Below are 22,192 nucleotides of genomic sequence, written 5' to 3'. Positions count from 1 at the left end.
ATGACACATTCGCGTATTTGATAAATAAACTGTAGATTTAGCTTATTGTTGTTATTCCAGATTTGTTATTAGTAAAGACTCTGGGAGCAGTGAAGATGTTAAAAGTAGAATAGCCAAGGCTCGATCTGTTTTTTTTTTTTTTTTGTTTTTTTTTTACAATTAAAAAAAAAATTCGGAAGAATAGAAACGATAAGTCTGCAAACCAAGATTAGAATATTGGAAGATACAGTGATGACAGTGGTCAAATATAGCTGTGAAGCATGGGCGCTCCATAAAGCGGATGAAGATTAACTAGATGTTTTCCAGAGAAATAGCCTACTGATTGTTCTGGGTACCCGGCTGACTGACCGTATTTCAAACAGTAGGCTGTACGTAAAATGTGGTTCAATTCCGCTTTCTAGGACTATAATAAAAGAAAGGTTGAGATTGTTAGAGCACGTTCTGCGGATGAAGGATGACAGATTGCCGAAGATTGTCCTTTTATAGGGCTAAACGGAAAGTAATGTCGTCATCATTTTGGGCGGGAGGATGTCATAAAGAAAAATTTAAAGGAAATGAGAACTTCCTGGGAGGGTGTAAAGAGGGAGGCAAGGATGGAGGAGGAGCTTGCGTAGCTGAGTTGACCTGAGACGGATTGGTACTGCGGTGAGTTTTTTAGTAGTAGTAAAAGTATTTGAAAAGTGACATAAGCTTATCAACCGAATTTTGGATCTAGGAACTACTGGAACTACTGGAGTATTTTCCTTCATTATTATAGCTGGCGTCTGACTTCTAATCACCTCTTAACAGTCGCTCTTCCGTATTCGTGGATTGCTTAGGGGTTCAAGGTCTTATTTAGCCACGTTTGGCTATGGCTGTAGAGAAAAAAAGGATATGGAGCCGTTTTCTCGCTCGTTTTAGCTGTTTAGTCCCTTCTTCCGTTTGATAAATTGGTGTGATTCCGTATTAACAGTGAGATTTGACGGCAGTTTTTTTAGAATCTGGCCTCTTTTTTAGTCTCTATCGCTATACGAGTTACACAGTCTCCATTATGTTGTAGCTGAACTTATTCTTTCCAATGGGTGTAGTAGATATTGCATCTTAAAAATAAAACCATTTTAATTTAACAGTCTGTGAGAAAATCTTTAATTTTGAGTTCATGGTGTAAATATTATAGGCTATATCATTGTTTTCTAGAAAATTAAGTTAACCCTACTTCCTGGACTTGGTCTACTTACTATGAAATTGCTCGTTAGGTCATCAACTCCGATTGCCCTACAAAGTACGCACAAACTAAGAAGACTTTGAAAAGTATAACACAAACTTCTTTTGTTCGTATAAAAATTTTATTTCAAAGTACGAGTAAAAAATATAGACTAGACTGACGTCAACCAATCTAAAAACTAAATTGTACATTATTGGTTGCTACAAGAAAAAATAAATAAATAAAAAGAATAGTAGGCTAGCGAATACTTAATAAACTACAACTAAAAACGTTAAATTTGAGGTTATGTGGTTTCTAAAAAGTTCGTTCATATTCTTTCGACACACTTGATTCAATAGTTCACTTGTTGGATTCAACTAGGGATTGGAGCTGAAAACACTGCTTTTGCCTCCCTTCACCACCTAGCCCTCAAGATTCAAAATTGCACCCGCAAATCTCAATGACATTTTGCCACTTTTCGTACAAAACCAGCAATGTTAATAAAACTAGCATCTAGCAGAGTTTCCAATTTTTATCAAAATGATATTTTCAGCTATACCAATGAGCCAAATTGCAAATTGCTTTCGTGTCACAACTTAGAAGGATTAAGACGAGCTTAACCAAAATCTAAATTTATGCGCTGCCGGGATAGGGAGGTTTCCTTGGGAGTCTTATAGGGTATTTTTAAGACGTATACCGACCCTTAAAAGTTGTAATTTGGCTCCTCTTGCTTACATTTGAAAATATTAGTTAAACGCAGGCTATAAAGAAAACTTAAGCTTAAATTGGGTAAATGAAGACATAGAGATCAAATTTAGATTCAGAGCAAACATTTTTTTGTTTTCACAACCAGAAAACTAGATTTTGCCCGCTTTGTGACAATTCATGCACAATGTGGTGCCAGCCGTGACATGTATCAGCCTAGTTTTCCCTGCAGTTGTTAAGAATGTATTTCGTAGGAAGACTTTAAAGGTGAAAATAATGGCACTGTATCGCTTTACCTTTTATTATTAGTCACTAATTTACTAAAATCCAGACACCGTCATATTGCACATATATCACGACTAATAAGCTAGTAAGATATATAAGGAACTTTGCCGAAAATGCAGGCGTAGAGAAATACCATCCATAAGAATATGGGGATTAGAAGCAGGAATAGTGGGGTCAAAGAATCTATATGTACACGAGATCCTTGAAAAATGTCATCGACAACACTATTCTGCTTTTTTGGTTCAAAAGTTTTTGATTCTGAAGTTCCTGTTTCTTTTGGCAAGTGGACAGTATTTTTTAAGATTTGCAATAATCTGGGCATGCGTGCTGAGTGACTTGCTTCCGTTTCATTCGCTTTTATTGTAGTGTTTTCTATGACTTCTGAAGGCCAAGTTGAAGATTCCACTTCAATTCCTTCCATATATTGATCATCTACGGTGGTCGTCTCCTCTCGTGATTCTGGTAGTAAGCATGTTGTTTCAGACCAGAGCAGCACAGCCCAGCAGAAGATCTGCAAAGGGGAAAAATTCATTAAACCGGGGCTACTCAACTGTTGCTTCTCCTACAAATCTGTCCCACGGTTAAGGCTATGGAGGCTTGCAAACTAGCGAGAACTCCTCTATCCCTGTTGGATCTGATGTTCTTATAATTTATTCTACTTTGGTCAGTCAATAAATACTTTGTTACATATTATAATCTCATCCGAACCTGATCTGAGGCCTTAAGCCTCAATTTTTAGGCTTCTTCAGTTTTTCAGTATCAACGACCTGCAAAAAAGACATATGCACAGGTCTGCATTCTCAGTTCTTCTTATTCATTAGGGTTTAATTTATGGAAATATGGTTTCCACTACAATCAGACACTTCATGGCGGTCTCTAGGGTTTTTTGAAAACATGAAGTAAAAAATAACAATTCAGCCTTTCTCTTACAATCCTTCGGCCGTTCATAATTTCATCTTGGGACGGTTCTATATTAATAGTTCTCATACTTTATTAGTACCACATTATTGTAAATTTAGGTTAAATTGCTACTGTAGGTCATGGTTGTATCGTCTTCCATACTATTTTATATATTACATTAATTTAAAAACTTTTTCCACAAGACATGTTTTTTAAAGAAAAATAAAGAGTTCCATTAAGCCATGAATGACCAAAAATAAAGTCAGATAAGCTTCCAAGCGTAAAACTGCCACAAATCACTATCAATAAATAAAAATAAATGAGACTCAAAACGAACAGAAATTACAATAAATAGCCAAGTCAAACTCAAAACGAGCAAAAATTAACATGAGTAATGCTGATAACCCCTATGCCTTCTTAAGACCAGAACACAATTTGCGCTTTACTGAAATAAAAAGTCAAATGACCATGGAATGTCAGTTTAATTGACATATAATAACATTTCTTCCTTAAGGTTTTGATAATTTTTCATTTAGGAAAGTAAGAAAGGTGAAAATATTTCAAACGTATTTTGGTTTCAGTAAAGCGCAAATTATGTTCTGGTCTTGAGAAAGCATAGGGTTATCAGCCCTATTCATGTTAACTTTTACTCGTTTTGAATTTGAATTTTCGTGAGTTTCTAAGACAAAAAATGGCCATCTCAAAATTTCTATCAGATGCATTTCGGGAAAATATGAGGTGTGTGTGTGGGGGGGGGGTATCCACCTTCCAATAACTCTGAATCTTAAGAGGGCACTAGAACTTCTGATTACCAATCTAATCTCCGAAGTTTATACGACCACTCTTTCTATATATGCCTTAAATGCCCCTAGGGAATAACTTAACTTACAACCCTTGCCCTGAGGGCTGTAGAGGGGTTGTCATCCTCAAAGACTTAGTTTCCAGACCTTTCAACTAAGTTGAACAAAATGGTTATCTCAAAATTTTGATTAGGTCTGTTTGGGGAAATGAATGGCCTGGGAGGGGGTTAGTTGCCCTCTAATCACTTTTGACTATTAAAAAGAGCACTAGCGCTTTTCAGTTTCCAATCAAATGACCTCTTTTCAAAGTTTGTATGACAACAAATTGGCCATCTCAGAATTCCGATCAGATGAATTTCTGGAGATATAAGGTCTGGGGGGTATCCACCCTCCGATCACTATGAATCTTAAAAAAAGCACTTGATTTCCATTCAAATGATCCCATGCTGGAGTTTTTACGATCACCCTTTCTATATATACCTTATATGCCCCAGAGCATAACTTATAACCCTTGCATTGAGGGCTGTGGGGGGGGAGGGTTGTAATCCTTAAAGACATCATTCCCCGACCTTTCAATTATGTTGAATTCCGATCAGATGAATTTCGGGAGATATAAGGTCTGGGGGGTATCCACCCTCCGATCACTATGAATCTTAAAAAAAGCACTTGATTTCCATTCAAATGATCCCATTCTGGAGTTTTTACGATCACCCTTTCAATATATACCTTATATGCCCCAGAGCATAACTTATAACCCTTGCCTTGAGGGCTGTGGGGGGGGAGGGTTGTAATCCTTAAAGACATCATTCCCCGACCTTTCAATTATGTTGAACAAAATGGCTATCTCAAAATTTGGATTGGATGTGTTTGGAGAAATGGTGGGCGCGGGAGGGGGTTTATTGCCCTCCAATAACTTTCGACTATTAAAAAAGGCACTAGTCCTTACAATTGTCAATCGAATGAGCCCTTTTCGAAGATCTACGTCAGCTCCTTCGATACGAAATGCAACGTCTAAACAAAAACAAAAAAACATAATAATAAATAATACATTGTGCCCACATCGCTCTTTACTTAGGCAGCGCTATTGAGCTGCCTATGATTTAGTATCTACTTATTTTGTGTGATCGGTCTATATTTTTTTTCGGGTGTTTTTGTCAAGGTTATTGAAAATATACCAAAATATTAAATGTAATGGCTTTTTTGGTGAAGAAACCCAGAGTCACTGTGGAAACCCCGTTCGGCCTTTCTTAACACCTATCGGGCTAGTCTTAGGTGTTTGGTTTTTATCCGTTAACTAAGGCACCTAATCCGCTCTTTTATATTATGTTGGGCTGAAGAACATATAATATGCATAACTAAGCATAAATAACAGAATAAATAAAAAGTTACAATAAGCTATAAATAAATAACACATAACAAATAATTAATTTAAATAAATATAAATAAATACGTAAGTAAATACACATAATGAACGTTAACATGATCGAGAAACAATGTTTTTGGTTGACCTAATGATTCATTTTTGTATCCAGATATGCCTACACAGAGACAGGGATAAAGGGAGGGCTAATTGAAATATTATATATAATGAAATTTATATTAAGATAATGGCTTATTTAATAATAATTAGATAATATACGGAGTAATTTATATAGTATAAGTACAAAATTTATATCAATTTTAATCAGCGGTAGAAATGGTGCCTCCAATGATCAAAAGCATCTACTGGGAATGAGTCCCCCTTCTTGTCCTCTCCCCCGCTTGGAAAGGCCAAAATACCGCAAAAATGAATCCCCTTTTAATATCCGAGGAGATGGTACGCTGGACTCGCGATCTTAATATCCCTCGAGACGGGGGTTTGAGTCCCGGTGTCGCCAATCATTTTGCTTCCGGTTTGGCCAGTGATGTGACTCTGTAACATCGGCCGTTATGAATCTGGGGAGTCTCTGGTTAAGGAAATTCCCAAGTAAATCTAAATTTCAGATGCCAGGTGATGCGGAATCACGCCTGGTCCTGCACCAAGACTAGTTGTCAGTATGACTATATATCAGTTGCAAGTATTATGCTCAGAATAACTTTTATGGTAAAAGGACCTTTGCTAACCTTTGGATTGATTTTAGCAGACTTAGGTTCAATTTACGTTTTTCTTGGTATTAACCAAGTGACATATAGCAATCGCCAATTCTGTCGGTCTGTCTGTCCGTCTGTCGGTCTCGGTTTTGCTACTTTAGGCACTTCCAGGTAAGCAAGGACGATGAAATTTGGCAGGCGTATCAGGGATGGGACCAGCTTACATTAGAAATAGTCGTTTTCCCAATTTGACCATCTGGGGGAGAGTGGGGGGCCGGTTAATTCGGAAAAAATAGAAAAATTGAAGTATTTTTAACTTACGAACTGTTGATCAGATCTTAATAAAATTTGATGTTTGGAAGGATATGGTGTCTTAGAGCCCTTATTTTAAATCCCAACCAGATCTGGTGACATTGGGGGGGGGGGGTTGGGAGGGGGAAACCTATAACTTGGAAAAAACTTGGAGGGATCGGGATGAAACTTGGTGGGAATATTAAGCACAAGTCCTAGATACATGATTGACATAACCGGAACGGATCCGCTCTCTTTGGGGTAGTTGGGGGGGGGGTAATTCTGAAAAATTAGAAAAAATGAGGTATTTTTAACTTGCGAACGGGTGATCGAATCTCAATGAAATTCGATATTTAGAAGGATATCGTGTCTCAGAGCTCTTATTTTAAACCCGACCGGATCTGGTGACATGTGGGGGGGGGTAGTTGGGAGGGGGAAACCTAAAACTTGGAAAACACTTAGAGTGGAGGTATCGGGATGAAACTTGGTGGGAATATTAAGCACAAGTCCTAGATACATGATTGATATAACCGAAACGGATCAGCTTTCTTTGGGGTAGTTGGGGGAGGGGTTAATTCTGAAAAATTAGAAAAAATGAGGTATTTTTAACTTACGAACGGGTGATCGGATCCCAATGAAATTTGATATTTAGAAGAATATCGTGTCTCAAAGCTCTTATTTTAAATCCTAACCGGATCTGGTGACATTGGGGGAAGTTTGGGGTGGGGAACCTAAAATCATGGATTGGAGGGATCGGGATGAGGGAAAAATAAGAGCAGAAGTCTTAAATACGTGATTTACATAATTGGAACGGATCCGCTCTGTTGGGGGGGGGGCTAATTCTGAAAAATAAGAAAAAATGACGTATTTTTAACTTACGAAGGAGTGATCGGATCTTAATGAAACTTCATATTTAGAAGGACCTCGTAACTCAGATCTTATTTTAAATCTCAACCGGATCAAGCGTAATTGGCAGGGCAGTTGGGGGACCAGAAATCTTAGAAAATACTTAAAGCGGTGAGATCAGGATAAAACTGGATGGGAAGAATAGAAAACTGTCTAAGATACGTGACTGACATAACCGGACCGGATCTGCTCTCTTTGGTGGAATTGGGGGGGGGGGTAATTTTGAAAATTGAGGTATTTGTAACTTACGAAAGGGTGACCAAATCTTAATGAAATTATATATGTAGAAGGATCTTGTGCTTTAAAGTTCTAATTTTAAATTCCTACCAGATCCTGTGACATTGGGGGAGTTGGAGGGGGAAACCGGAATTCTTGGAAAACGTGAAAATTGGGGTATGTTTATCTTACGAATAGATGATCGGATCTTAATGAAATTTGGTTTTTAGAAGGAATTCATGTCTCAGAGCTCTTATTTCAAATCCCAACCAGATCTTTTGACATTGGGGGGAGTTGGAGGGGGAAATCTTGGAAAAACACTTGGAGTGGAGGAATCGGGATGAAGCTTGGAATAAACAAATGTCCTTGATACGTGATTGACAGAATCGTACTGGATTCGCTCTCTTTGGGGGATTTGGGGGGAGGGGTTCAGTGATTTTGCGAGTTTGGTGCTTCTGGAGTTTATGTGCTAGGACGATTGAAATTGGTAGGCGTGTCAGGGAGCTGCACAATTTAACTTGATAAAGTCGTTTTCCCAGATTCGACCATCTGGGGGGGGGGGCTAAAGGGAGAGGAAAATTTAGAAGAAATTAGGCATTTATAACTTACGAGTGGGTGATCGGATCTTAATAAATTTTGATATTTAGAAGGACATCGTGACTCAGAGCTCTTATTTTAAATCCTGACAGGCATTAAGCCTCTTATTTTCCTTTTTAAATCAATCTATTGATTCATAGAATTTTGTTAGAGCTCATACCATATGATCTCTTGGCTCTTAGCTCTTCTCGCCTCGTCACAAGTGCCATATGAGCTCTTAGCTCTTGTTTTTAAACTAAATAAGATTTCACCATAGTTTAATTTATTAATTTAATAAGTTATAGAAAAGTTGACTGCATTGATTGATTTTTTTTATTTTTTTATTGATTGGTTTAGGAGCATTATTGCCTACGTCGTGACTTCGCCCGTTACTTCGTCCAGCCTTCGCCCCCTCCCCCTCTTTCTCCTTGAATGATAAAAATAACGTATTAAGTACATGATTTCCTGGTAGAAGGGCCACTATTAGCCTTTGAATTGATTTCTGTTCCAATTTAGTTGCCTTTTTCAGTTTTCAAAAAAAATTTATTCAAATCAACCCAGACTGTGAAAAAGGCCCTTACATATGCCTATTTGATTTCAATAATTACGAACAGAGCATAAAACACTAGATGAAAATAAATTATAGTGAAAATTCTGATATTTCGGGACCAGACCTCAAAGTTCCCACTCCGTGCACAGTTTTAGCCAATACATGACAGAAGCTTTTCTTTGTTTCCTCAAATAGTTACTGAATGTTTCCGAGTAATATCCAAGCTACTGAATTTAATTGTCTAGGTATAAGAAGTAATTATAATCTTGTCATTACAGACAAACCACAAATATAAACCTGAAAAAAGGAGTAATACTGAAAAAAGGAGTCAACAAAATGAAATTATTTGACCTAATAGCCTTAGTTCAAGGTTTAAGAATGAAAAGGCGGGGTTCATTAAGAAAATGACAAGTAATGTCCAAGCAGGTTTTTTCGCAAAGTTTGGATTATGACTATTTGTTCTTACTTTTAAGACTGTACAAGTTGCAGCAAAAATAGAAATGTGAGTGACAGAATTGTGAACGAAATCCCAGAACATACTTTGAATTGAGTTTTGTTGGTAAGGAAAAGAATCTAGCATAGCTGTTAAGAATACTAGCAAAAATAAAACAAAAGTGTAATTTTTTATAGGTTCTCATCTTACCATGATAACCCCCGAAAAAACAAGAGCTAATAGCTCATATGGCACTTGTGACGAGACCGGAAGAGTCAAGAGCTCCTATGGCATGAGCTCTAGCAAAATTGTAAAAATCAATGGATTGATTTAAAAGGAAAATCAGAGGCTTAATGCCGGTCGGGATTTAAAAGAAGAGTTCTGAGACACCTTCTAAATATCAAAATTCATTAATCCACTCGCAAGTTAAAAGTACCTCATTTTTTTCTAATTTTTCTTCTCCTTTCAGCCCCCCAGATGGTCGAATCGGGGAAAACAACTTTATCAAGTCAACTTGTGCAGGTCCCTGACACACCTACCAATTTTCATCGTCCTAGCACGTCCAGAAGTACCAAACTCGCCAAAGCACTGGACCCCCTAACTCCCCCAAAGAGAGCAGATCCAGTCGTGTTACGTCAATCACGTATCTGTGACACTTGCTTATTCTACCCACCAAGTTTCATTCCCGATCTCTCCCTCTAAGCGTTTTCCAAGATTTCCGGTTTTTCCCTCCAACTCCCCCCAGTGTCACCAGATCTGGTCGAGATTTAAAACAAGAGCTCTGAATTCAAATTTCATTAAGATCCTGTCACCCGTTCTTAAGTTAAAAATACCTCAATTTTTCTAACTTTTCTGAATTAACCCCCCCCCCCCAACTCCCCCAAAGAGAGCGGATCCGTTCCAATTATTTCAATCACGTATCTCGAACTTATGCTTATTCTTCCCGTCAAGTTTCATCCCGATTTCTCCACCCTAAGCGTTTTCAAAGATTTCCGGTTTCCAATATTTTTGTTTTCCCCCTCCAACCCCCTATGTCCCCGCATCCGATTCGAATTGAAAATGGAGCATCTGAGGCATAAAATCTTTCTATATATCAAGTTTCATTAAGATCCGATCACCCATTCGTAAGATAAAGATACCTCAATTTTCACGTTTTCCAAGACTTCCGGTTTCCCGCTCCAAATCCCCCCAATTTCATCGGATCTGGTCGAGATTTAGAATAAGAGCTCTGAAGCACAAGATCCTTCTAAATATCAAATTTCACTAAGATCTGATCCCCCGTTCGTAAGTTACAAATACCTCATTTTTCCAATTTTTCAGAATTAACCCCCCCCCCAGCTCCCCCAAAGAGAATAGACCCGTTCCGGTTATGTCAATCACGTATCTAGGACTTTAGCTTATCTTTCCCACCAATTTTCATCCCGATCTCTCAACTCTAAGCGTTTTCAAAGATTTTTGGTTTCCCCCTCCAACTCCCCCCAATCTTAACGAATCTGGTCAGGATTTAAAATTACAGCTCTGAGACACGATATCCTTCTAAATATCAAATTTCATTAAGATCTGATGACCCGTTCGTAAGTTAAAAATACCTTATTTATTCTAATTTTTCCGAATTAACCCCCCCCCCCCGGGGACGGGGACGGTTAATGTTTTAGTTCAACAATTCGTAGTCCTTCTTACTGTCTTACCATTTTACAAAAAAAAAAGATACGATTAGGTTTTCAAAAGATGGGGTTATTTGTCTCTTGGAAACTACATTTCTTTGTCAGTCAAGTTTTGTTGCTCAGCATGGGCTAGCCCAAAACAATAGTTGACGCGGTCTTTAAGCCTCCCTCGTCCTGAGGCAGGATTACCACACGTCTTCCTTTCGTAAGAGATTATCTATTTTTTAACCTCTGTCATCCTTCATTTAAAAAAATTCTGATGTGTCCTTCTTTTTGTATTTAACCAGTACAAAACTCTTAAACAACCGTGAATCCCAGAATAATAAAAATTGTAGCAAAACTTTTACATTTTCAAACAAGACCTATAACGTTTTGTACATTAGAAAATAACTTCTGGTTTTGGGATATTAGAAGTGGTATCTTTGCAGAGCGGAGTTATACCGCACACAAAACCCGCACTGGCAAATGGCGCTATTCATATTGAATGAATATATTTTTTTTGTCTAGTTTATTTATGCTCAGATTTCTGCAAGGATAAAGGAATGATATAAGTTAGCTGCCAAACTTTCAAGGCACTTAGGGCACAAGGCACTATTTTAAAAGGAAAGCAATGCCATCTACACTTGGTAAGTTATGAAAATTGACCTGTTAGAAGTGCCAGAATTCAGAAAGGTTTTGAGACTGTGCAATTGGCGACTTTATTGAACAGCCTAGAAAAGTGAGTAGTGAGTAATGAGTGAAAAGGAGTGTGCAGTAGCAGTAGAAAAATGAATGACAATAATGTGAACCAGTAGTTTTATACTAAACCGAGCTTTTAAGAGGCCATTCATGTTTTTTGGTTCTTAACCTGCTATGTCAATTTGATATTATAAAACATGATGATTTGCATGAGCCTGTAAATCGATATACTTACATTAAAAAACTCTTAGCAAAAAAACGAGGCGGGGGGGGTGAAGTATCCTACTTTCGAAATTGCATTTTATGCTCAATTTTTCTGTTGGCCATTGCAGCGATTTGTTCAAACAGTTATGATAAAGGGTCTCATGCGTTCTTAAGGTTGTTTTCCCTCACCTACCCTGTTTTTGCGCAGGAATGGGTAAGAAGATGGTATTTGTTTTTGTGTTGTTTTTTTTTTCAAATGAAACATAAAAAACCGCTAGGTATACACACATATTTCGATCAGCTTATTGGTTTTTAGTGGTTTTTGTCAAGGTTGACGAGGAATAGTTACAGGCGTGTGATAAAAAAAATGATTTAATACTATTATAGAAAAGAGTATGATCCCGTGTGAACATGCTTGTCACTGCTTAATTGGTGGTCAACGACCCTTGCGCTCATCTCGGTTGAATTGTAGTGATCACCTTTTTCTTGATTGTCTGGTTTAAACCAGCCTTTCATCTTTTATATTAAAGATCGGCTGGATTTTTTTTTTTTTTTTTTTTTTTGTGTTTACGCAAATCGAAACTGCCAAAAAATAAGCGACAATCAAAGTTCGAACTGAAAAATATACACATTAAGTTTCAAACGCAGAACCTGCACCAAATTTATTGGTGGAGCAGTCTTGTCAATTCATGAAAATTTCGGGGGGAGGGGCAAAGTGCAATTTTCAGTGTCTAGGAAGGAAAAGCATATTCGTCGTTTTTCTGTTCTTTCATGAAATACCAAAAAAAAGCACTTCAATGAAAATACCTCAAAAAAGATATTTTTCAAAATCCATAGGGGGGGGGGGTAGAAAAAAGCTTGGGCATAACCCTCTTCCCAACTGATGCCGCCGTGGTACAGGGGGATAATCCCCTACCAAATATGTTCCATGAAAATATAGGGTGTGCGGTTCTAACGATTTTGAAGTCTCACCTTTTGCCCTAATATGGCAAGATTGTACACGTTATATTTGTTTTTGTTGTTCTAGGGAGGGCGAAAAGCGTCTGGTCTATACCCCTTCCCTTGTGAATTCACTTCGATTCACCCAGAAAGTGAGACACAATTTCATTTGTGGACTTTTTGCAGAAGGGTTTTGGCTAAAAGGGCGTCACTCATTGCTGAGCTAAATGCATGAAAATATACCGGGAAAGGAAATTTCAAGTGCACTATAATTCTGAAGCTGAGAATTTTATCTGGGATTATAATTCGCATTTAGTTTGTATATATTTGCTGAATTTGTAGTTATATAGAGGCCTAATTACAACTATATAATTTATTCCTCCTATTGCCAATTCTTCGACATTTAACTGAAATATTAGATACAAGTAATATTTTATTTGAGTCCTAAATTATTTAAGGGTCCTATTTTCAAATCTTTTGGCATCCCATATTTTAGCTGATTTTGCACTAAACTCTTCTTGAGAATTTGGTCTGTTTTAAGTGTAATTAAAGGGTAAAAAGGTTGTGAAAAAATGATTAGCTGCTATATTTTTGTTTATTGAAAGAATAAATTTACGGAAGTGGCCGATGTTCTAGAGAAGTGGTTCTCAAACTTATTTAGACACTATACCTCTTTTTACTCACAAAACATTTAAGGTACCCCTTCTCAGTTACCGGTACTAAGTGAACTATAGATAAAATATTAAACAAATCTTAAAGTCTTAACCTTCTAAACTCAATTACACATCATGTTTAAGTTAAAACAAAGAGATATTTTCTACAAACATTTTTATTTAAAAACAAACACACACGAAATTTAAAGAACAAAAAGTGCTTACTTTCAAAAAGGTTAGTGACAAGGATGAGTTTATTTTCTTTTAAACAGTTTATCGAAATCGGGTTCTAACTTAGTTAAATACAATGTTAAGTTATCTTCAACATTTAGTTTTTTTCTAGATTTATTTTTAAGATAAATTAAATTTGGGAAACCCTTTTCATATAAATAAGTGGTGGAAAACCCTACAAGAAATTTAACAGCATGCTTGATTGTTCTTTGTATTCCTTCCCAATACCAATCCAGAAATCTAACAATGTAGTACCAGCAGTCAAATATTTATTTTTCAGCATGGGATCACATGAGACTTTAATCAGTTGCTCCTTTTGAAAGGTAGTCAGGTTAGTGTCCATAGTATCAGCATTAAAGGGGTCACTTATCCAGTCGAACAGTTTCTCCAGAGATAGAAAGAACGCTCTTTTGCGGATCTTCAATGCATTCAAATGCTAACTCATTTGAGTCTTGAGTTTAGTGAAATCACAAATGTTCTCATTATCTTGCAAAAATGTATGTAATTCTTTCAAACGGCTCGCACTTAATATTTTCTATTTGTTTTTTTTTCCGGAGAGTGAGCTTTTTTACCATTGTATTAGTTTTCTTTTCTACTTAAAAAATATGAGAAACACTGCCCTGCATGGATAAATTCCAGATGTTGAATTTTTCAAAAATATCACTTACTAAGCTTAATTAATGACTTAATTAAGTAAGTACAGAAGAAAGATGGGATTTATGTTCGGTAAAAAAAAGAAGTAATTCTTTGTGGAGTTCAAATACACGGGACACAACTTTTTCTCGAGAAAGCCATCGTACCTCAGTATTGAACAATAAGTTATCATGGAGGCTCCCCATTTCCTGGCATAGAATTTTAAAGCAACGAGATTTTTTAGGCCTAGCTTCTAACACTCTGATGCAGGACATCTTTAACTTCATCAGGGAGGCTCTTAGCCACCAAAGGCTCTCGGCGAAGTACACAAGGAGTGAACTTACACTCAATTGAAACCTTTTAACATGGCCTAGAAGCCCTGTGATGTAATCGCTCCTAGCCTTAACACCATCCATACACACTGACACACAGTTTTGCTACTTGAGCTGGTTTATGGGAAAAGAAGAATCTAGCAACTTGAAAATATCTTCAACTTTTGTCCATGTTTTAAGTGTCTTACACAATACAGTGTCAAACGCCATATCACTAATTCTCCTTGAAACTGTATCATTTGATATTGGAATTGTTTTAGTTCTTTTTACCTCTTTCACTCCAAACACGAAAGAAACAATTTCTGCAATGGCGGGGAGGATTAGATTTTCGCCAATAGTATGGTTACCAACAGCCTTTGCAATCAAATGACTAACTTCGTAAGAAGCTTTTACAGCAATTTCTTTTTGTTTTGCACCGGAAAACTGTTTTATTGTATTGTTCCTACTTTTAAGACCTTTTCAAAGACGTTCAAATACCGTAACTCCTTTTTTTTACTAAATTCTCATGCTTGCTTTCAAAATGGCGTTTAAAAAAGAAAGTTTCATAGATTTGTTTAATACAATTTCAGAACAAACAGCGCAATGTGTATTAAACTCGTCTGAGCTTCCAGTCCAAGTAAAACCTGATTTTAAATACGACTCATCATATTTTCTTTCTTTTACTTCCGATTCATTTGCCAGTGGTTTTTTTTTTTTTTTTTTTTTTTTTTTTTTTTTTTTTTTTTTTTTTTTTTTTTTTTTTTTTTTTTTTTTTTTTTGTGCTGCTCATTAGTAAAGAGACGCTCAGGACTACTTTCATTTTATGAGGTTGATGGCCCGTAACTTTGATTCAGGTCTTCATGAGGCCTTTTCTTTAGGAGTAATTTATCCATTGTTAATTATTATTGTGAAATTCACTTACGCAACTGAATCAATACACTGTCGTACTGTTTGAACAGGATTGAGTGTCTGCAGAATAACACAACACACTACAAAAATAACAAAACTGAGAGCGAGCTTGTAATAACAGGCAATGCTACTGCAGTGTAGTGACACGAGAGACTGGCCGGCCTATACAGCCACTCTCATGACTAATCCTTAGTGGCAGGCGCACGTCAATGTGTCCCCACTGAAACCGCTTGAGAGTCAGAAATTGACAATTCTGACAACTTGGCCAGTCGTAGTGTTGAATGATTGTTTATTTTCTTTGTTGGCAGGCCGCTAACCTCCTAAAATATTTTGCGTAACCCCATGGGGTACGCAAACCGCAGTTTGAGAATCACTGCTCCAGAGGAAACTATGTAAATTAACATATTAATTGATGACATATTCAATTTACTTGCTCTCTTTTTGTTTAATTTATTTTATTCATCTTATTTCATTTAAGTCATCTTATTTCAAATCTATAAGACTATTCTGACCATAAACATTCAGAAAGTTCTTACTGATAATATTCTTTTGTATCCACTCTATCGGGGGCTGGCAATTTGACACAACACTCTCTGATTGACTTGAAAGTCGTAGTGATCAAGTGTCCAGGCGTAGCGCTTCAGACTCATATTAATTGCATGGGTTCTGACATTTCCTAGAAATCTGCCAGAAATTTGATATTTTAGTGGACGAAGAAGCGATGTAATCGAAGTGATTTCAGGACCCTAACCCCTTTTTTGGGGGGAGGGCTGTCGATTGTATAAAATTGTGTGATAAACTCTGCTTGAACTTAACGAGATTAGTCGTTTCACAACCGTAAGAGTGATCCAATAAAATAAAGTTGACAGCCAAATTGTTACTTCGATGGAATATTTTGCAGCATAAAAGCAATGGTACTGCCACGGGGGGTTTTAGGCGGTAGCTGAGATTTTCCTAGTGTCAAAAAATTCTATAAAGATAAACATCCCTTTTTTGATAAATATAGCCTACTATGAAACGTCTATGCATTGTTGACATTCAGCCCTTCCCTAAAAAAAAAACCTTTCTGATGCAGATGCAAATTTCTCTAGAGATTGCATTTCCTTAGTCTTTTTAATATGTCCCTGAGCATTTGTTCATCCAGTTTTTAAAAGTCAGGGCTATTTTTCTCTCGAAACACAAAGAATAATTTGGCTTGGTTGCAAAAATACGTAAAAAAAAACCAATGTAGCTGAACCACATTTTTTTAAATACGGAAGTACAGGATGATAATTTCACTTTTTCTTTAGCTCAACCATGCCTAAAAGGGTTAAGCCTTGTGTCGAAAGTAGATAAGAAAAAAGCTCTACACAGAGTTTAGTGAAGCAGAAATTTGTGCAAATTAAAAATCACTTTCAGGTCATAACCAGGTACAATTAGTAACTATTAGTGGTCTCGTAGCAGGCTGGTTGATTGATTTTTATGGCACTTGATCGTTGGCCAAGTGCCATGTAGCGATCGCAATTTCTGTCCGTCGGTCTGTCGGTTCCGGTTTTGCTAGTTCAAGCACTTCTAGATAAGAAAGCACTTCTAGAAATCGTGAAAATTGAGGTATGTTTATCTCACGTATGAGTGATCGGATCTGAATGAAACTAGATATATAGAAAGATATCATATCTCATATGCTTCATTTTCAATTCGGATCGGATCCGGGGACATTGGGGGTAGATAGGGAAAACGGAAGTCTTGGAAAATGCTTATAGTAGAGAGATCGGGATGAAACTTGATGGGAAGAATAAGTACAAGTTCTAGATACGTGTTTGACACAACCAGACCGGATATAATCTCTTTAGGGGAGTGGGGGGATTTTTAGTGCTTTGGCGAGTTTGAGAATAAGCACAAGCTCTAGATACATGATTGACATAATTGGACCTGATCTAATCTCTATGGGGGATTTGGAGGGATTTCTAGTGCTTTGGCGAGTTCAGTACTTCTTGGCGTGCTAGGACCTCGTCACAAGTGCCATATGAGCTCTTGGTTCTTATTTTTTATTGAAGCGCAAGAAGTGCGATTTGGCCTTAGTCTTTGTGGTTATAACTTGCATTAGTTTTGGAACCAGGGGCATCAATTTACGAAACTATGGGGGGGAATATACTTCAAAATCTGAGGGGCAATTTTATTTGTTTTCGGTTTTCAAGGAAATATCGTAGAGATAGTTTAAAAGTTGGAGGGGGGATCTAGCCCCCCTGCTAAGTGGCGCAGTTGTTTGAAACTTTTTCGGGTGGAGGTCAAGAACATGAAAAAATGCATCTTAGTCCCTTATTTTCCTAGTTTGTCCTTCTGAATTTTTTTTTTGGGGGGGAGGGTTGTGAGAGCATCTATAATTGATAAAATTTGTAGTTAGACCTTTCCAATACACTAGCCTATTAATAAGGTGCCTAATACTGGATCAGCGTAAAAGTTGGGCAAGAATTAATAATCGTGTTTCCTATAAATTGATATGACTTAATTAAGGATTATTGAGAAGATTTAGCCTATAATTTTGGCAGGATCGGTCTTTATAATCTATATTGATTGAAAGGTATTTTGAGGTGTTAATGAGATAATTCAGTGACCTCTCTATTGATGAAGTAATAGGCCTAACATTGGTAATGCAAATTATATTACGAAAGCATTTTGTAAGCCATTGCAATCTGTTTAAATCTTGCAAAATTTTACTGTTAAAGATGAGGGAAGGGATCTTCATCACAAACTGTTCACATTAGACGACGGTGCAAAATTTGATAGACTAGTGGGGAGGCGGTGTCAAAAGAGGTGGAAGGGTCCAGTTCCATCCCACCTCCCTCCATATTATAACATTATATAAAGATATAAGCTCTTCGGATAAGTATTGGGTTAGAGACCTCCAAAGCCCACCCCCGTCCAAATGAAATGTTGGGTTGAGCCTTGGTTAGTAAATTCGAGTATTGTATGTTTAGGACATTCGAACACGAACTTAAATAAACAGGTAATTTTACCAAGGGCACAAAATTGCCTTTTTTAAAAGAAATATTTCTGTACTCACCCCCCCCCCCCGAGTAAAACACAAGATATGTCTTTCTGGGCTTGAGGTTGCTTAGCTAAAAAACGCTTTAGGCATTCCCCAGCAGGTTTATTCGCTGGAGTCAATTTTGGGAGGGGTACAAATAGGAAAGAAAAATGTGTAAAGAGGGGGTGAGGGGAAGAAAAACGTGAATTATATGAAAATATAGGAGCGTCTTCAGCTATTCAGATGTATCGAAATAAGAAAATGTGTATGACTGGGAAAATGGTGAAAGCATTCTTTAAAAAGCGAAGGTCATCTTGATGAAAATCACACCATCGGTCGATCACACCTTGGGAGGGGATACAAATAAAAAAAAAATGTGAATAGTGGCACGAGATTCTTATCAAAAATATAGAAGTATATTGAGAAATCCAAATTTATTAGAAAAAGAAAGTGTGTATGATTTTAGAAAAATGGTGGAAGCTTTCCCCAAAAAGGGAAGGCCATCTTGATGAAAATCGCACCATCAATTTCAACATATCCAACAGCCGGTCCCCAACAGCCATATGCTGGAAGTATCGAGTCTTTATATGCAAAGCAGTGAAGTATTGCATTTTCTCCAAAAAAGAAATGTTGACCAAAAAAAATATGTGTTCTTTTTTAACCATGATCACGAAATTTAACCTGAGTTCGTAGAATATGGGTATAGGGATTATTCAAAAAGGATTCCATGTGGTAATACCCTTTTTAAGTAACGGAAAAGGTCATACCACAGCAATGTACAGTTTTCTTACATTTTATGCTGGACATAACAATATCGGCCTGACTAGAGTTAAAATACTATTGATAAAAAAAAATTCCATGTTAGTCAATCGGCTTTAAAAAAAAAAAATATATATTTCTGAATTGCTTCCAAGTTTAAAGAGCTACACTTACCTAACAGTCTAAGGAAATTAACGGTTATAAAGAATGTTGTTTCCAGTATTACTGACCGTTATACATAATTGGCAGGTTGTCCAGTAACTGTCAGGAGAGGTCAATGGATTTGTTATGGTGGAGGGGGTGGCTGAAGCTTGAAAGCCTCAAAAATGTATTATTAGTCCTAATTGTTCTTAGTTTTTGTGCCATGTCTTTCAAATCCATATGAATGAGTGAAATTACTCCCGAACCAGTCTTTATTTTGAAGAGCATATTTGGACTGAGCGTGCACTGTGGATACTAAGTGGATGATGGCTCCTCCCCTTATAATCCAAGAAAAGTTAAAAGTTCTAGTGCCTCTTTTTTTACTAAAAATCGTCCGGTCAAAATTTTGGGGTAGTCATTTTGTTTAGCTTAGTTAAAAAGTCCTGAAACTATGCCTTTGAAGACAACATGCCCATCCTAGCCCTTGGGGATAGGTTTTTAAGTTGTAAAATTTGCCCATTTGTTTACGTATAGTATTTGTTATTAGGAAATATACAGAAATTTTTCGGAAGGGGGGTGATTTTGTGTTTGGGGTGGCTTTCCGTTGGGATAATTTTACGCTGGGGGTATTTGACAAAATTTCTATACCGAAGTCTTTTTATTTGTTTTACTTTCTCTTTGCCTACACAATTTTGCCTATGGAAATGTTCCGAGGGAAGTGTCCGTTGGAAATTTTCAGCGTGTTTGATTTCGGGGAAATAATTTCCACGGTAGAAGGGATTTCCAAAGTGATCGGAAAAACGACTAGAACTTAGTACTTTTCAAAATGAATGTATGCTAAGGACAATTTTTCAGGCTGAATCTTCTGCAAGAAATAGTGGGGATGGAATTTTTCGGAAGGAATATTACAGAGGCGGGGGGGGTATATTAATTGGCGCTGCTGTCACCCTTCTGGGTGCTCATGATCATTTAATTTGCCACCTCATGATAAAGCTCTGAATCCTCTTGTCAAAAGTACAATGTCCACCCATTCATCACTACATAGAACTCCGGTAAAAAATAAATGTCACATTTCCTGGTATATAGCCTAAGTGTCATAAATTGGTTAGCAACAAAGCAAATGTTGTTGATTAATTGCTTGTTATCGTACTACTTTAAGAAGGTAAGTCTACGCCAAAGGGAAGGTAACCACGTGTATTGCTTTGTCCAACTCCGCTAGTTATTGCATTACTGCTTTAAGCCAATTTCTGCCGTCCTAACAATAATTGTTAGCTAACAATCTTACTAGTAGTTGTGTTTCAACGAGCTAACAAAAAATTGTTCATCAAGATTTGTATCAAATTTCTCTACCAAATCGAATCTAGCAAATGATTATCAAGGACCCGAACGAATTATGATCATTTTGAAAACGTAGCCACTCCGTATTGCTACTTCGGACCAGTGCCACATGCACATGTATAATGAATATACCAACTGTCTCATGACGTACCAACTGTCTCAAATTTAATGACAGTACCAACTGTCTCAAATTTAATCAACAGTAGCTTTGATTGGATGAAAGAAACTGTATGTTATCACTTTCAACTAATCAGAGGCGTTTTTCAATGGCGTAAAGCTATTGAGAGAATGTGGCATTATATGCCTTTAGTCAAATTGCCACCAACGGCCAATGAAAACTGTTCTTTGTCGAGTAAAATTCTACGCTACTGTTGGTCCAAATGTTTGACAGATGGTTGAAATTCGAGACAGATGGCCAAAATAGCAATAGACTATGTGGAGGTTACGTAAATTAGATTGATGGGCCAATTTCGCCACCTTAAATGTATCACAAGAGAGGATGGCTAGTTACAACATTATAAACACTGACAGAATCCATGACTGGTAATATTTATTACAGTCTGCGACTTCTTTTGTGGTCTTCAAAAAAAGTTTCAGACGCAGGCTAGCCTAGTGATAATTGCGAAAGATAATATTTGCCCTTAAAACTGGTTGTTATTTGTTTACTATTTACTTATTACTGAACGGTTAGCTTTTCCGTTAAAATTGGCTCTTGGCCGCTTTTATTTTCAAGTCTTTCGTTATCTTGATTATTTAGTTTCGTGATGATACAAGATTAGAAAGGAAGATACATTCAGAGGCATAGTAAAACCGGATCAACTTGAAATTGAATTCTATTTATGGTTATGTTCGTAAAAGAGAAAAAACAAATTCTGGAATAGATTGTTGATTCCATCATATCCTCCTTGCAAATTTCAGTTAATAGCCTAATAATCTGTAAGTTTGAAGTTAGCAAAGAATCCAAACAAGATTCAAAATCAGGCATGTTGCATAGGAATTTGTCTTTGGAGAGGGTGACTTTTTTGGCGGAGGGGGGTACAATTTTGGAAAAACGGTAAAATGTAGGTGACTTCTATTGAAAATATGGAGAGTTGGAACAACAAAATGAGATGGGGAAGGGGCACTTCCTACCTGTCTGCGTGCCTGTTCTGTTTGCTTGGTGTCATCATATTATGACGGCTTAGACCCGCGTCTTTCTTCATGAGGGGTGGGGCCCACAACCCACAATCACTGCATTCGACGCGGGTCTTTTAGCGTAATAAAGAAAGTGAATATTTTGGAAGTTAAAACCTAATGGCAATAATCATAGTTCAGGTGGCTCCGATCCAGAAAATTGGACCTAAAAATCGGTTTTGCGTTGCTCTGGTGTTTTTTTTGTCTGTCTTAGCCGGGCCCCAGCATGGCACGCGGCAGGCTTCTATATATGGATTCTCATTGTCCCTTGTGTTCTAACCACATACAGTGCTGGGTCCCAACGGCTTTGCCACCGGGCCCCGCGGGCCCCAGCATGGCACGCAGCAGGCTTCTATATATGGATTCTCATTGTCCCTTGTGTTCTGGGTCCCGGCAACGCTATGTCATTTTTGGATCGAATTGATGATGTAAATTGGACATTCCTAATCTGGCCCTTTCTCTTTGAGCCGCAAGCCTGGTTTTGCGTTGCTCTGGTGTTTTTTTGTCTATCTTTTCTTTTATTTTTTTTGATTTTTTAGTTGTTTTCTCTATTTTAGTTTTTTAGTTTTTCTTTTATTTTTTTATTTTTCTTTTTAGTTTTTTAGTTTTTTTTCCCTTTTTTATTCTTTTTCTTTTT

The 22,192-nt window shown here is 37.1% G+C and overlaps 2 protein-coding genes across 3 annotated transcripts in view; one reads left to right on the top strand and one right to left on the bottom strand.

The window, feature by feature from the left end:
* LOC136026257 (protein brambleberry-like) overlaps nucleotides 1-22,192 on the top strand; it is a 179,569-nt gene that overhangs the window by 72,499 nt on the left and 84,878 nt on the right. Inside the window, exon 8 of one of the 2 annotated variants that reach the window (XM_065702636.1) lies at nucleotides 12,489-12,905. The exons of the other annotated variant lie outside the window; for it this stretch is intronic. Coding sequence (XP_065558708.1) covers nucleotides 12,489-12,635 — 147 coding nt within the window. The 3' untranslated portion in view covers nucleotides 12,636-12,905. Of the gene's footprint in view, nucleotides 1-12,488; nucleotides 12,906-22,192 lie in introns of those variants that run through there. 2 annotated transcript variants of the gene reach the window in all.
* Nucleotides 1-22,192, bottom strand: part of LOC136026262 (trafficking protein particle complex subunit 4-like) — a 152,451-nt gene that overhangs the window by 84,680 nt on the left and 45,579 nt on the right. The gene's annotated exons all lie outside the window — the stretch shown is intronic.

Source organism: Artemia franciscana, chromosome 4 (assembly GCF_032884065.1).
Source record: "Artemia franciscana chromosome 4, ASM3288406v1, whole genome shotgun sequence".
Taxonomy (NCBI): Eukaryota; Metazoa; Arthropoda; class Branchiopoda; order Anostraca; family Artemiidae; genus Artemia; species Artemia franciscana.
The sequence above is the reverse complement of the archived record's forward strand: the minus strand, read 5'-3'. Positions and strand labels throughout refer to the sequence as shown.